Source organism: Pseudoliparis swirei, chromosome 7, assembly GCF_029220125.1.
Source record: "Pseudoliparis swirei isolate HS2019 ecotype Mariana Trench chromosome 7, NWPU_hadal_v1, whole genome shotgun sequence".
In the NCBI taxonomy this organism is placed as follows: Eukaryota; Metazoa; Chordata; class Actinopteri; order Perciformes; family Liparidae; genus Pseudoliparis; species Pseudoliparis swirei.
Genome location: NC_079394.1, coordinates 8,394,982 through 8,410,175, shown reverse-complemented (window position 1 = coordinate 8,410,175; position 15,194 = coordinate 8,394,982). Strand labels below are relative to the sequence as shown.

At 41.4% G+C, this 15,194-nt stretch overlaps 3 protein-coding genes across 3 annotated transcripts; 2 read left to right on the top strand and 1 right to left on the bottom strand.

Moving 5' to 3' along the window:
• Positions 1–160: 160 nt before the first annotated feature.
• unc119.1 (unc-119 homolog 1) lies at positions 161–3,859 on the top strand. The gene is made up of 5 exons (XM_056420122.1): positions 161–521; positions 1,458–1,571; positions 2,203–2,311; positions 2,429–2,601; positions 2,700–3,859. Exons 1-5 carry the CDS (start codon positions 284–286, stop codon positions 2,810–2,812), a joined length of 747 nt encoding a protein of 248 aa, XP_056276097.1. The 5' UTR covers positions 161–283; the 3' UTR covers positions 2,813–3,859.
• A 2,097-nt stretch (positions 3,860–5,956) lies between these two features.
• On the top strand, positions 5,957–7,936 carry c7h12orf43 (chromosome 7 C12orf43 homolog). Its single transcript, XM_056420121.1, has 6 exons — positions 5,957–6,120; positions 6,421–6,451; positions 6,711–6,809; positions 6,909–6,973; positions 7,079–7,166; positions 7,252–7,936. The coding sequence occupies exons 1-6, from the start codon at positions 6,003–6,005 to the stop codon at positions 7,613–7,615; spliced, it is 765 nt and encodes a 254-aa protein (XP_056276096.1). The 5' UTR covers positions 5,957–6,002; the 3' UTR covers positions 7,616–7,936.
• On the bottom strand, positions 7,925–13,925 carry hnf1a (HNF1 homeobox a). Its single transcript, XM_056420116.1, has 10 exons — positions 13,195–13,925; positions 12,007–12,206; positions 11,687–11,867; positions 10,603–10,802; positions 10,147–10,289; positions 9,916–10,057; positions 9,642–9,833; positions 9,445–9,560; positions 9,282–9,366; positions 7,925–8,251 (listed from the first exon to the last, which is right to left on the bottom strand). Exons 1-10 carry the CDS (start codon positions 13,497–13,499, stop codon positions 8,121–8,123), a joined length of 1,695 nt encoding a protein of 564 aa, XP_056276091.1. The 5' UTR covers positions 13,500–13,925; the 3' UTR covers positions 7,925–8,120.
• Between the last annotated feature and the right edge of the window lie 1,269 nt (positions 13,926–15,194).

Sequence of the window (15,194 nt, the reverse complement as noted above, 5' to 3'; positions counted from 1 at the left end):
CACTGAATGATAATATCTCTCCACAATATAATTACAGACACACGCGGGTAGACCGAACAACATCAACCCACCCAGTTGAAGACAAAACGGGACGTCCTCGGCTTTAAACCATTCGTACCCCTTCGGTAACTATGACAATTTCCATCGCTCTTAGCCAATCACAACCTCCCTTTTTTGTCTCCCATACACGTTTGACGCCATCTTGAAATTACACTCGCAGTTTATCAAGTCGCTCCCAAACACACACACAAAAAATCTCTTCATTATTGTATCAGTGTCTGGGATGAACGGTCCGCGAAACAAATCGGCACCGACAGTCAGTAAGAGTCCGACGGACGCAGACACCACCAGCTCGGAGGCGAAGCTTAGGGAGCGACAGATAGGTGGAGGAATGCTGAAGAAGCTGAAGTCGAGGCGCAATCAGACGGAGAAGTGGCCTGTGGTCACAGAGGATGAACTGCGGGCTCTGGGGAAAGATATTACCCCGGACAATGTCCTCGGTCTCCGGGCAGTCACGGAGGGTAAGTTACGTGCAACTTGTCCTGACACAAGTCGTTAAACTGGCTAAACGGGCACCGTATACCCGATGCTAATGGTGGCTAAGTGACGAGTTTTCAGATCAGTTGTCCAATCATTCTAATGAATATAGTCAGATGGTTAATTTGATCAAACAGATAGCTTTAAGGTTAGCATATGTCTAACTATGTTGTGATTTGGGCATCCTAACTCTAAAAAAATAGGATGTATCCAGGGGCGGAGCAAGGACTTTGGGCCACTAAGCAAGAATATTATCCAGGGCCACCTGTATTATTAGCTTTTTTTTCCGCCCAGTTGGGGGAAAACAAGCATCATTAAACGCAACATATTGTCATTTATAACATCTTTCCACCTAACAAATGCAGGTCTATTCAACACAAAACACCACCTATCTGTCGCTCCCTAATAGTTTTGTGTTGGGCTCAAGTGCAGCTTTAAGTAATTTAATTTAATATTTTTGTGTCCCCTTGCTCTCTGTCTCCTGGAATTAGGACCACCTCCCCCAACTTGTAACTATCTGCCGTGCTTTAACCATCTGAGTCATCTGACACCCAGTCTACCACAGTTGCAGCGAATGCTTAATGCCTTTCATTGTTTCTTTGGCCTTCCCTGGACTAGACAACAATGGCATTACTTCCCTTTTTATATCACAAGGCTTTGTTGAAAAGCTGGAAGCCTGAGCTATAGTATGACTCACAGCTACTGCAAGGTGCAAGAGCTAGAAATGAGATACTGAAATCCTAGTGGCTCATTGAGTGATATCTCTGTTCTCAAAGGAAGCATGATCCTTTTATGTTAGTATTGGTAAATCTAAATAAATATCGAAGAAGTACTCCTCAGTTAATGGTTGCTTGCTCGCAGTCAAATTGCTATATGTTTGTGTTTGTCGAAACAACTTTTTCTTCTTCTTCATATTCCAGACTATCTGTGCAAACCTGAAGACAATATCTTCAACATTGACTTCACACGTTTCAAAATCCGAGATCTGGAGACAGGAACAGTGCTGTTTGAGATTGCCAAACCGCCTAACAACAGTAAGTGACATATTAACTTCTGCCACATACAAATGCTACTAATCACAAAGCTCACAAAGGGTTTTCTCTGGAGGATTTGTTTCACTCAACAAGACATGTTTTCTTGTCCAGCCAAATGTCTGTAATATTGATTTTCTGCTTTTTCATTCCTTGCGATCCATCTATTCAATAACAGTTGTTTTGTCTAAATTTACCAGTTTGGAGAAGGATGTATACAGACACGCGGATGCTTTTCAGTTATAGCCCCAAGGTTTTTCACAGTCAACAAATTTCTGTGTCAACAAGCATGAGACCGGCAGTCTTTCCTTTACCTTAATTTGACTTTGCTCTTACAAACAAAAAAAATAAATAAAATGCAATCAGTGAAATAATTTTTTTAATATATGGTGATTTATAACTTATATAATTGTATTAAAAGACAGAACCTTTAATGTCATGTTAAGCAATCACATGTAGCAGATACTAGTATCATACATATTCTGCATATAATTACATAATCACTTTATTACACCTTTTCAGCCCAGTTGCTCTCACACCTTTTTCAACAAATGAAAATGCTACTAATTATTGTTATTTATGCCAGTCCTGTGAATATTGAGTACAAGCCGGCTAAACAAGTTTTTTCTAATAGGTCCTGTGGAGGGGGAAGAGGAGAGTGGCGATGTCGACATCAGTGCAGGGCGTTTTGTGCGATATCAGTTTACACCAGCCTTCCTAAAACTGTGCACAGTTGGTGCAACGTAAGTAAATTAACCGTAATTTTCTAAATCTTATAAACTGAGAGCATAATAATCTGACGTTTATGTTCATAACTGAATTGTAATTAATTTGTTCTTGTTTCTTTTTATAAACCTCAGTGTGGAGTTCACAGTGGGGGACCGGCCCATAAACAGTTTCCGTATGATTGAGAGGCATTACTTCCAGGGACGCCTACTCAAGAACTTTGACTTTGACTTTGGATTTTGCATTCCCGACAGCCGCAACACTTGTGAACACATTTATGAGTTTCCACAGCTTCCAGATGACCTCAGTGAGTTTATTTTACTCAACCACAGATGTTAATGCTGTTGCATGCATATTTCCAAATAATAATCTTGGTTTCATCTGTCCTTCCTTATTCCCCTCCAGTTCGCCAAATGGTGGCGCACCCTTACGAGACCAGATCAGACAGTTTCTACTTTGTCGACAACAAACTCATCATGCACAACAAGGCAGACTATGCCTACAATGGTGGTGTGTAATGCCTGAGAGGATAATGTTTGCAATACTTCCCAGGGGATTGATTTCCTGCATTACAACCAGCCAAAACCTTCTTCTTGGGGGACAGAAGTATTCTCTCCTTTGGGGACATTCTACCAAACATTCTTCAGAACCAACAGACCACATCTGCCTTCATAAGAAATCATGGATGCATTCATCAGAACCTCATTGAGCTCAGTTTCTGTGACTCCGAGAAATGTTCAGTCAAATATTTCAATGTTAAATCTGACTGAAACCTTTTTGTTCCATCTTACAGTTTCTCATACAAGTATCATGTTTCACTTTTGCCTTAAGTTTCTTGTCTCTGCTGGAAAGGGACCCTTTGAGTCAAAGACCTCTCATGGCATTGCCTTTAGACTGTGCTAGTTATCACTTAATTTACTTTAGTATGTTGATGTTATCAATTGATGTTCTTTTTATAACAACTTTCGCAAGTGACAATTGTGTTTCCCGTAAGGAAAAGGGAGCATTTACTAGATGTGTTACAGTATTGAACAGTAGATGATCATGTACCATTAGTTTACATTGTTTAAATTTCATTCTTGCTTAAATATCTACCATCAATTGTCAATTATTGGGACTGTTTGTGTCATTTAAGTTTTGTTTTGGTTTTATAGGGAACATTAGGTTGACCAGTCTCATCTTTAGTCAGACTTAGTTCAAGAACAGCATGAGCTCTATTCATGATGTCAACTGTTCATTCTGCTAACATAACAGTTTTTTACAACATAATTGGCTGTCGCCTGGGCAATGTGGGCATCTCGTGTTTGTTCTATCAAACTCTGAAACACACTGTGATACATGAAAAGAACAATATAACAGCCTAATCTGAGTTCCTGGACTTGCTTTATATGCCATGACTCAAACTATTTGATCTTCCCCTTTATCTGCTCCAATTTGTAAGCATGCAGTTATTTACTCCTTGAGGTGATTCTTCCTTATTAATTTGGCACAAGAGCTCTGGGAATCCCACTCTTGTTTTCCAGCGGTGTGGTATACCTATTAAAATGGTTGCTGGGTGTATCTTCTGCTGCTCTGCACTCAGGTTCTCAATCTATCAATTAAATACACAGTAGCACACAACGGTACAGACTGATGTAATTTGGTAGTTGATCTTTTTTTAATGAGACAGTTTGATAGATACATAAATTGACATGATTCTCTAATCATATAGAAGCCCTGTTTTAAGGACTATACTGGTGGTTTTTGCATATTGTAGTCCATTAACTACATATTTAGTAATGTTTTTATTTTACACATGGTTCCAGTCTTATTAGGTACAACTTAACAATGTAATGTCATTTTGCACAACAGCCTTACAATAAATCCTCTCTTATTAATCTTGCAATGCTCATTTAGGTGAAGCTTTATCACTTTATTTAAGCACCTAATGTGCTGTTGAATTGTATTCTATTCACTGAGTCTGGCAGTCTGATTAGCCAGTAACATTTCTCAGATGGTCCCTTTGTACAGCCATGAATGAAAATCATCAGCTGCCTGAAAGGCAAGAATACTTCTTAAATGATCAGCATTGCTATTCTTCTTTTTTCTTTTTCTTCTTCTTATTATACAATGCATTTAATTAATGCAAAACCACTGGAATAGTCTCAGGGTCGTTTTCAAATGTTACACAAATGAGCCGTTAACTGTACTTCATAACATTGATTCCATGTGCCTTATATCCAGGTGTTTGTTTTTAGGTGTGTTTTTTTTACGTCAGAGACCTTTGTGCATCATCCACCTGTATGAAGGGAAGAGAAAACATTGCAGTACTGCCTTGTGTGAAACAATCTTATTTACTCTAATACAATAAGGCATTTTACAGTTAACAAACAATGGCAACCCCTTATGTAGGCCATCTATAATTCACAGGTGTGCTATCAGGCACTTTTTTAAAAATCAATTCAATTAAATGTATGTATGTTGGACTGCTAGTTAGCAGCACTGCTGTCGTAAGAGCTAGAAAGACTGCATTGCTTTTCCATAGATATCAGTCAGTGGTAGTGGCATTGGATGATCTAAATGCCTTGAGAAGAGGCGACACTTTGTCTGCACTAAAAGACTTGGCTGACCCCAAAAATGTATCCGTTCTGTAACCGTTCTTGTAAAGACTCTTTTCCTATTGGCTCATTTAAAAATAATACATTCATGTCATATCTGATTTATTGTAAATAAAAATGGTGAACTGCAAAACAATGAAATCATTCGTAAAACTATCAGAGATTTGGGGGCTTTTCTATCTTCCCGCTGAATGATAAACTTACATACCTGCAAACTTGTCACCTTTCAGCGAAATTCGCCGTTTTGAAATCAAAATAGGTCATCCACGTGAATAGTGTAGATCCGAAGAGTTTTTGTTTTGGGTAGGGGGGGGGTAAATTGGACGGCCGGCGTTTATGAGATTGGAGTGAGACACGGAGAACATGCGATGTGGTGATCTTCGCAATAAAACATCTTTGATGGGACACGTCGAAGGAACAGGCTCCTCGAACAGAATCATGGAACAGAATCATGGAACAGAATCATAGAACAGAATTATGGAACAGAATCATGGAACAGAATCATGGAACAGGCTCAAAGCTCAGCAGAGCACACAAGTAAAAAAAAAAAAAAAGGAAATTGGTTCATGAATGACTTTAACCATATTATATATAATGATAATGTAAAGTTGTTATTACTATTATTTGGGCCCGATCACTGAATTATTAAGAGGACCTTTTTTCTTAAAATGTTTGTTATTATTATTTAGATTTGTCTTTTTCATCCCTCATGAGTTTGCAGGTATGAACTTAGTTATGTGACATGAAGCTAAATATTTTGGATATCACATGACTATAGTCACGTTTCCGTGTCATTTTTCAACGTCGTATTATAAATGTAAACTGGGAAATCTATGTGATTGTTTTATCTTTTTATGGATTTCCCAATTCTGCACAGCTCTTGTTTCTGGATATGTTTTACTTCCTCTGTGAATATAGAACTGATTTAAATTAACTTGACATATTCGATTTCCAGTCTTGATCAAACACGTTGTATGAAGACAGTAATTATGAATAAAAGCACAAATCTGAGTAAACAGCCTTCTGTCCACACGATTCCCCTTGACGAACAGACTACATTACCCAGAATCCTCAGCTCAAAACAGACCACACCGGCGGCACATGTGTTATCATGGCGGCGCCCACTAAAAAGATGGTTGTTGTTTCTGACGACTCCAGCAGTAGCGACGAAGAAGCGTTAAAAAGATGCCAGGAGGCCGCATGGGTGAAACCTAGTGACACAAAGAAAGGTGAGCGATCTTCTCTGGTTTTAGGAGTGAGAGACGAAGTGAATATTTATGTAGAGACAGAAGAAATAATGGATAGACGACGTTAGCTTGTTGAGAAATCCAACATGAGGTGGTAGTTGTAAATGAATGTTAAAAGTACATACTTGTCAATTATCATATTATCTCATTAGCTTGCTCTAACTTCTCGCAGTCAGTGTTCTAGTTTTATCCGTTGGCATGAGGTCGCTACTCCATTCAATCCCTTTTTTGAGTGTTTCTTTGCATGCATTTAATCATTTTGATGTTTTTGTTTGGTTGCAGATGAGGACATCAAAGTGCAACCGTCAAAGCGGTAAGCCTATCTGTCAAAGTAACTTCTGATTATAAATAATTATCAGGAAGGAAGACGAGCTAGCTGTCGATTAGTTTATGTATCTCTGTAGATTTTTTAGCTTCCTTCAAAGAGGAAACTGTAGTTAAAGTATCCCAGCTATAGCTGTTTAATACACGTGCAACATGGGCAGCGTAACTTTATATTAATGGTACACTGTCTGCATTGCATACGGATATTTGAATTCCAGAAGTTTGACTTGTGTCTTTCTGTGCAACAGTTTTGTTGTTGCTGACCACGAACACGATTGCAATGAGCTCCAGGTCACGCAGGGGTTTCGGGCACACGTCGCTAAAAAGTTGGGACATTTTCTTGACAGGTACGTAGTTCGATTTTCTTTGTGTGTGTGTTGAACTCAATGATCTCATAATACTGTGAGGAAAAGACACTTGTCTTATAATATGCCTGTTGCTGTCAGTTCCATTACAGAAATGTGTACTGACACTTTATCCTTCGTGGAATCAGCAACCTGTGATGATGAAGGTGAAGTTTCTCTTTATTTTGGTACTTGCTGCTTTTATGGGGAATCTGCCATCTTCTCCTTATATGCTATCCTCATGTTTTCTTTGGTTTTTGCCTTTTTTTAAGGATTTCTTCTGTTTTCTACGTCGGTCCCGGGACAGGAAGCTGATGATTCTCCAGCCCCGGTGAAGCGTCGGCCTGTTCCCAGCTCAAGGTTCTTATTATTTTGTTTTTAAAGAACCTCATGAGTTTTTATTTTTATAACCCTTAACATTGCGTCCCTCTTTTGGTCACAGTAGCAGCGACAGTGAGATGGAGACGAGGCTGAGGGAGGCAGCGGTGTCTGTCAAAGATCTCTTACTTGAATCGTTACCGCTCTCTACATTCTCCACTCCCTCAGCGGAGCTACCCAGTTCGGCGAAAAATAAGAAAAACAAGAAAGATGCAGAGGGACAGGAGAGTCCTGTGGTTAAGAAGAAGAAGAAGAAGAAGAAAAAGAAGAAAAAAATTAAACCGAATCAAGAACAGGTGGACTCTGCAGGTTCTCCACATAATGCTCAAATAAATGGTGAGCAGGATCTCGCACAGGTTAAAGGAAAACGGAAAAGGAAAAGGGCAAAGAAGCAAAGAGAATTACACACAAAGGAAGAAGCTTTAAACTGAACTAATGACTTGTTTCACAGTTTTGGGATGTTTGTTTATTTGTTGTCTAGAAACTGTCAAGTTTCCCCAACACATTTGAGTATATTTTAGGAAGCTGTGTGTTTGATACTATGCATTAAAGAGTATCTAAACAAAAACCTCTTGCTCATTGTTATTCTTGAAATAGTTTTTTCTTTCATGAAATATACTAATTGAGTGCGAAAAGGCATTTCAAGGCAGTGACATAAGAAAAATGCAGGTAACATGTCGATTACAAGTTTAAAATTAATGTACAGTTTCTGAATTCCCAAACAATTTAATAAAAAAAGATTTTGGTGTTGATTTTTCAGTTTATTATATCAAAAGTGAATAGTGAACAGTGTGAAGGCGATTTAGAGAGTCTTTGAATCATCAAAGCTGCATCTCCCTGTGGTCCCTGACTCCAGGGTTTTCTGGAAATTTGCGCCAGAGGTAGCTGTCCATCCTAAACACAAAGTCCAGCTGATGGTGAGGAGACATGACACTTCTACTGTGCAGTAGAGACCATTTGTGTAGTGATGTAGGAGTTGATGTCTGTTTGTGAAGGTGAGAGAAGGTGAGACTGATGACTGTCGGTCGTCTGAGAGGCGGGATACATCTCAAGGCTCTCGGAGGAAGCTGTGCAGAAAAATATATTTTTAAAAAGTTGTTAATCTGGGCCTGAAAGTGTTCACTTCTTTCCAGTGCAGAGACATACAACTGCCTGTGATCTGTAGTGTACATCCCATATATGTAGCGTTGAGGCGACATAGTTGGTGTTCGGGTGTTTTTGTCTCCTATGGACTATTGCCCATATCACTAGAATGTTGAACATGTACTGAAATGTAACCATGATGAGGAAGGAAGCAACTTGTATCACCACTAAAGGAGATAACTAGACAGCTTGGGAAGACATCATCATTCTATATTTAACAAAGTAAAACAAAAAGTGACTTTGGTAAGGTAATTTAGATTTGTTAGTTTAGTGTTTATTTTGCTTATCTGCTCCAAACCCAAATCTACGAGGTGGCTTTAATGCACCTGTCAACTGGTGTGTGTTGTTAATGTGAAATACTGCAATTGTGTAACTTAAAAGTAAATGTTGCATGCAATTCATTTATTATATTTGTTTAATGATGCGTGCATGTATGGGAAATACAAAGCCAGCCGAAAAACATCCTTGTCCAAAATTAACAAAATGGAACAATCGGCACCTCTCAAGCTCACAAGTGAACACATGTTTATCTTTAAATAAATTGTAGAGTAAAAAAGACAATGGTTTAACGGGCGGTTACATGCCGTACTATTTCTTGGCAGAGAGCAGTGACTTTCGGGAGTCTTGTGGTCACCATAGGGTTGCTAGGAAACTAGCTGAGCTCAACCGGCTGCTGGCTCCAACTTCAAATTGAACAAGAGTGGTATCAATCTTCCCATCTAAGTCTTGGCCTTGGTTCTCATCTAAAACGTTGAAATACTCCTTTAAAATTTCCATGAGCACTTTGAGGAGTTATGTGATCAAACTGATTCAGTCCAGTTTGATTTTATGTCAAAAATCAATTGTATGTAGGAGGTCCATTTGACGTTTGCTTCACTGGACATGATGTCATCCCAAGGATGTTGTAATAGTATGTCAACGTCACGGAGTAAACCTGTATTTACAGCTGTGTACCTGGCACAGGCGTCTGTGGCTGCAGGTGTAGAGAGTCTTCTTGCAAAGGTGAGTCCGTCTGTTCCTCGGGATCTGCTGTTAGAATCTACCGAAAAGTAAAATCAATGACAGTTTTACTGTTTCTGTTCTCAAGCGGATCGACCTACACTTCAGACTCTGTTACCTGTCTGACAGCAGTGAGGCTGGTCAGCGTCCCCAGGCTGCTGCTGTCGGTGATGACCATGGCTTGAGACAGCAGACTGGACGTATGGTACTGCGGCGAATCCAGCTTGTTGTACACTGTAATGAGGAACAGTGGAATGAGTCTTCACCCAACATAACAGGTTAAACCCAACAGTCAGTTTGTTGCTGTGGTCTTACTGTGACACGGCAGCTGCGCCATGGTTGCCATAAAGGGACTGGTCCCCATGTAACTCTGAAAGTGGTGTGATATTGGCTGCTGGGGAGAGCCATGAAGCTGCTGCTGCTGGAACGAGATTGGCTGGAGAGTGGTGAAGCTTCCCCCGAGGTTGTTGATAACGGGCACAGTCTGAGGCTGCGTGGAGGCTAAACCTGTCAAAGACAATATTGTTCTCTGAGTCTTTCTCTTGTATTCTTGCGTAGATAGGAGAGTAAACTAGAGAGGCGGTGTTACCAATGAGAAGTGAGGACTCCCCCAGGCTCATGACGCTGGGCAGTGAGGTCATGATGAGGCCCTGTGACGAAGCAGGGGAGGCAGACAGGCTGTGCAGTGAGGTCAGAGTGCTTACTGGGGGCAGTGAGCCACCGCTGGACACCTGGGACCAGAGGACAGCATCGGTTAGGATGGCAGCTGTACATACAGCTGGTCTTCAATATAAACTAGGACCATGACACATGCTCTCACCAGCTTAGAGTTATGTGTCTCGTGGAGTGTGTGGCTGGGCTCCAGTTGGATAGGGCTGACCACCGGATGACCCACTCTGTCCCCTATGCTTCCTCTAGCTGAGCTCACGGTGTCACACAGGATGTGGTGGCTGTATTTGACACCTGGAAAACAAGAAGTCAAGCTGGAGTTCATAGTTTATAAATGCGTCAAACACATGGATTGGTTGATGGCTCCAACATGCAGCTCGAGGTAACGGGGAAATGTGAGCAAAGACTTTCCGAATCAGTGCGGTCATGTCTACAATAGTGTGCTGGTTATTGTTTTCCGGGGTAAGAAAAAGAACAGAACATCTTAAAATCGGCAGAGGCAAGTCCAACTTTTTCTCGCTTCCGTTTTTTGGGAGGCAGGTTTTGATTTCGCTCTTGAATTTCCATCCATCTCTTCAAGCTTGCCTGAACATTGTTAGCGTATTACCGTGCTCAGGACTTGGTGGCAGGTTGGGGTGAGAGGAGGAAGATTGACCGGGATAAGGTGTGTCGAGAGCCAGTTTGTGACGGAATGCCTCTTCTTTGCGCCGGTTGGCGAACCAGTTGTAGACCCGGACCTCCGTAACCAAGTTGGAGCCCAAGCCAGCAAGCTGGGAGGAAGACACCCCCCTCTGATGACACTCTGCCCTGAGGGAGAAAGAAACACACTGATACATGCTTGCCTGTACATTTTTCCGGTGAGAGTGAGGCCCATTGGAAAGTCACTATTTGACCAAAGGATCTCAGAGATGCTCTCCAAACCTCTGTGAGCTCAACCAATGGCGTACTAGTCGTACACATACTGTAGGTGTTAGCATGCAGGGTAACAAGATGTTTTTCGTCCTATATTATGTTAACAGATGTTGGGGCAAGTTGACCAGAAGTGCGCTGGAAGAATTGTTCTTCCAGTCAGCCTCCACAAAAAGGCTCAGTTAGTTTTGGAAGCATAAGCCAAAGACGCATGGAAATATTTGACCCGATGATGATACTCATCCTGCATGAAGCATTAATCTAGCTCCTTCCTGCTGGAGGTAGCCAATAGAAGATGGGTACACTGTGGTTATTATGGGATGGACATTATGGGATAGTCAGCAACGACACTCAGGGAGGCTTTGGTGTTTACACAATGCTCAATTGATACTAAGGGGTCCAAAGTGTTCCACCACACCTTTACACCACCATAAGCAGCCTGAGCCTTTGATACGAGGCAGGCCTTCCATCTGAATGTTACAGCAAGCCATGTTTTTTCCAAAATTCTATTGACCCGTTTTGGAGAGCCGGTGCCAATGGTAGTTTCAGATTCCTGTTGTTAGCTGACAGGAGTGGCAACCGGTGTGTTATTAAACGTCAGGGGCGGTTGTGTACGCACAGTGTTTCTCTGGGTTCAGTCACCTCGAACCTTGTGACAGCTGGGCTTTAATAATCAGAGCAACCTCACTAATCTGACCCATGAGTTGTGTTTTGTCGTGCCAAAGTGACACCACAACGCTGTACAAACACGATGGATAAACAACATCCTGCTTTGTCCTCACCTGTTACAATCCTCAACTAAACCCTCTCTCTCCTCCTTGCTGGGGTTCTTCTGTCGTTCGTAGGCGTGGAAGAGGATCTGCAGGGATGCTGGACCCCATTTGAACCTGTTCCTCCGCCCCTTCCTGGTCTCTTCTCCTTGCTCCTCTGCAGATCCAAGGCCATGTTTGGCGTTGGTAAATTCTGAAAAGGAGTGGTAATTTTGTCCCCCCTTTTAATACAACTCTCTTTCAGTCTCACACACTTAGAGAACTACTATTTGATGTATGTTTGAAAGCAGAAATGAGGGCCTTTACAGCTGAACAGCTGCCTGTGTACTCACGCTGGCTGATCTCGCCTTGCTTCTTGACGTACCAGGTGTACAGAGAGGCTCTCTTCGTGTTCTTCATGGGCGTGCCTTTGTTGAGGTGCTGGGAGAGATGGGACTGGTTGAGTCCTGTGGACTCCACCACCTCTCTCTGAGGGAGGTTGTGCTGCTGCATGTAGCTTTTCACAATTTTAGCAACATGCCATGGGTCTTCCCTATGAGACAAAGACATCATCATTGTGTGATATTGCCCTGCTTACAGTCTTGTGGAGTTTCTTTGTTTGTTTTTTCTTACATTGAAACCCTTTCTAGAAAGTGCCTAACAGTTTGTCACAGCATTAGACATAAAGCATGGCCACTCAGAAGGAAGTAGAGAGAGGCTTATTGACAGAGAGAGATAAGAGAAAGCACACAAGGGCAAAGTCCAGCCGTTTGAGATCACTGGAGGGGAAAAACTGTAAAAGGTTTATGAAGCCTAATTTAATGCTTTCTAACTGTCAGGTCTGGAAAATATATAATACTCAACATTTCAAAACTCTCTGACTTTACCAGATTAAAGACATCAAACATAGACAGTAAACTGAAATATAATATATTTTAAACAGGCACGTATCAAGTATTTTAATCCTTTAAAAAAAATACACATCTCAATATACGATGTGCGCAATTTATTCCAATTATCAGAAAACATGTCTACAGAGATGTGGAAATATCGCTCTGGCCTTATGTAAACATAGCCTCACAAGACCAGCCCTTCTCCATTAATCTTCACCTATGTTTGTAGCTCATTTATTAAGAAATGGCCAGAGAATAATGATGGGGTGGGTAATTAGTAACTAGCAAAGGAGGAACCCTTTTTAAATTCGCCTCAGAAACCAGATTGCAGAGAAAGAGAGGCAGACAGAGAAGCAGGAGAAGGAGGGAGGATTTAAATTAAGAGAGGGGGAACTTAAGAAGAATACAGAGAAAGAGGGGATGTTATCAGGTAAACTTTTGCTTAGTTTTGATAAAGTGAAGGTAACAGAAAAGAGGGGGAAATCAAAAACAGCATTGATGAAGTGGTCTTGGCATTTTCAAAGTTTACCTGATCAGGTCCTACTAAGGCAAAAACAAATAGCGGTGATGGATTTGGCAGTGAGTGAGAGATTAAGGTGATCTTGCTGTTTCCATGGAGCTTCCAGAAAAACACTGGGATCTACTTACTGCAGGAGCTGGTCTACTTCAGCCCTCAGTTTGGCCGCCTCCTCTGGGAGAAGCTTCTCCAGCTCTCGGAATATAGGCGGTGGGAAATCCATTTCTCCTTCCTCGGAGCTCTCTCCATCCCCTCTCTCTCCTCTCTCGGCGCCAGCACTCACCCTGTCCCGCTCCAGGTCCCCAATGGCTTGGACCAGGATGTCTCGGGACAGTCCAGATTCCAGCAGGGCCCAGATCAGCTGCTCCTGAAGGCCGGTCAAACGGCTTGGCTTCGCCTTGGCGGCTCCGGCCCTCTCCACTAACCTCTCTTCCATTACTCTGATGCCTTACCTCACCTCCGCTTCGCAAACAAACACTGCTCTCATGTGCACTCGCACATTCAAATGACAGCCAGACAGGCAGTGTTGGGCCTCATTAGATTTGCAGGCCCTCTTCGGCTTAAAAGAACAGATACTTCAATTTTTCCTCCGTAGAATTTCCTCCCAATGCGTTCTGAGCTGCTTGGTTTTAGCTCTCCACCTGCTGTTTTGCTTTCAAAGGTCAATTCTCTTTTTTTGTAACCTTCCTCTTCACCCCCTCCTTCTTACATGCGTCCTGTGAACTTTGTCCCCACTCCCTCAGTCCCCAACACCGACCAAAGTGCAATTTAAAAACAATAAATGAACGTGAGGGGATGTTGCAGTTGCATGCAGAGCTGCAGAGTCAACAGATCACCTCTCAAAGCAGACAAAGAAGAGAAGTAGAGAAAACATCAGAGAAAAGTTATGTGCTGTTGATATTTCTTACAGAGTTTTAGGACACAGCAAAAGTCCCTTGGACCATTTTGTAAAAATTATAGGATTACAAACTTTATTATTGAAGCATGTAGTTATAAATATCAAAATATAAGCACAAACCAACATTAGATTGACTGAGCAAAAACATGAGTTGATGCCTCCTGGGCGCCACTAGGGAGCGCTGTCGCGTCATGTTTACGTCTGAGCGGCCCAGTTTCAGGACGTGTACCAACGTTACTAAAGTTAGTGTGTTGAGTGCACACAGTGTTACCTCACTCACTTTATAAGAGAACAGAAGTGAGACAACTTTTTTAATTCAACACCCTCTTAAAAACGTATTTAAGTATAAGCTCCACTTAAAATGAGCCTGTGACTGACACATTTTTGTATATCATATTCGATTGTATACTTAGGGTGTGATTAGAATGTTGTTCTGGGAGATGGCTTAAGTGGAGCTTCTTTTAACTACTTTATATGCAGTCGGGTAGTTAAGTCCAATTGTTTCCAACCTAGAGGTCAGGCCGTCTCCAAAAGGTCACAAGTCAAATTGGGGGGATTGTTTGATTATTGTGATAGGAAGGAGAAATAGTCCTGTGACACAAATCTGTACACAATTTATTTTGTATCTAAGTTTTTACCTCTTTTGACCTCAAACTGTTATTTCAATGAAAGCATGTGAGCACTTTACAGGGGGAAAGTCTTTTAGGTGGAAATGATAATTCAATTCAATTCAATTCAGTTAATTTTGTATATTCCCAATATCACAAATTACAAATTTGCCCCAAAGGGCTTTAAATTCTATACACATACGACATCCTCTGTCCCAGGACCTCACAAACATGATAACTCAATAACATCTGAAATGTGACGAGAGGCCCAAACTTTATAACGAACAGCTTATTGTATGGGGTCACAAGCTAAAAGGGAAAACGACACAACTGTTATTACCTCTATGTTTACGGCCCATTTGCTCACCTGTTGATATTTTAACTCTGTTCAGCTCACTGTCTTATCTTGGTTTCCACTCATCTCCACAAAAACATTTTTTTTTTAACTTCCATGGTTTGAAGGACCAAGCAGTCTCAATGTCCTCAGAATGCAAAAATAAGATGCATTTTGCGCAGTTCATGTTGGTTATTGTTTTTAAAGACTACCTGACAAACATGCTCACATTGACTTTTAGTAAAATGCACCGTAGGCATGTTTGTTGGCATTTCTTTCAACTCCCCCCAC

What these genes read in the sequence shown, in the direction of transcription:
- unc119.1 (XM_056420122.1), top strand. Translation starts at nt 284, where the DNA reads ATGAACGGTCCGCGAAACAAATCGGCACCGACAGTCAGTAAGAGTCCG. An exon ending in TCTCCGGGCAGTCACGGAGG is followed by an intron (nt 522 to 1,457) that starts GTAAGTTACGTG and finishes TTCATATTCCAG; the next exon opens with ACTATCTGTGCAAACCTGAA. An exon ending in ACAGCTTCCAGATGACCTCA is followed by an intron (nt 2,602 to 2,699) that starts GTGAGTTTATTT and finishes ATTCCCCTCCAG; the next exon opens with TTCGCCAAATGGTGGCGCAC.
- c7h12orf43 (XM_056420121.1), top strand. Translation starts at nt 6,003, where the DNA reads ATGGCGGCGCCCACTAAAAAGATGGTTGTTGTTTCTGACGACTCCAGC. An exon ending in AAAGTGCAACCGTCAAAGCG is followed by an intron (nt 6,452 to 6,710) that starts GTAAGCCTATCT and finishes TCTGTGCAACAG; the next exon opens with TTTTGTTGTTGCTGACCACG. An exon ending in TTGGGACATTTTCTTGACAG is followed by an intron (nt 6,810 to 6,908) that starts GTACGTAGTTCG and finishes TGTTGCTGTCAG; the next exon opens with TTCCATTACAGAAATGTGTA.
- hnf1a (XM_056420116.1), bottom strand. Translation starts at nt 13,499, where the DNA reads ATGGAAGAGAGGTTAGTGGAGAGGGCCGGAGCCGCCAAGGCGAAGCCA. An exon ending in GAAGTAGACCAGCTCCTGCA is followed by an intron (nt 12,207 to 13,194) that starts GTAAGTAGATCC and finishes TTTGTCTCATAG; the next exon opens with GGAAGACCCATGGCATGTTG. An exon ending in GCCACCAAGTCCTGAGCACG is followed by an intron (nt 10,290 to 10,602) that starts GTAATACGCTAA and finishes CTTGTTTTCCAG; the next exon opens with GTGTCAAATACAGCCACCAC.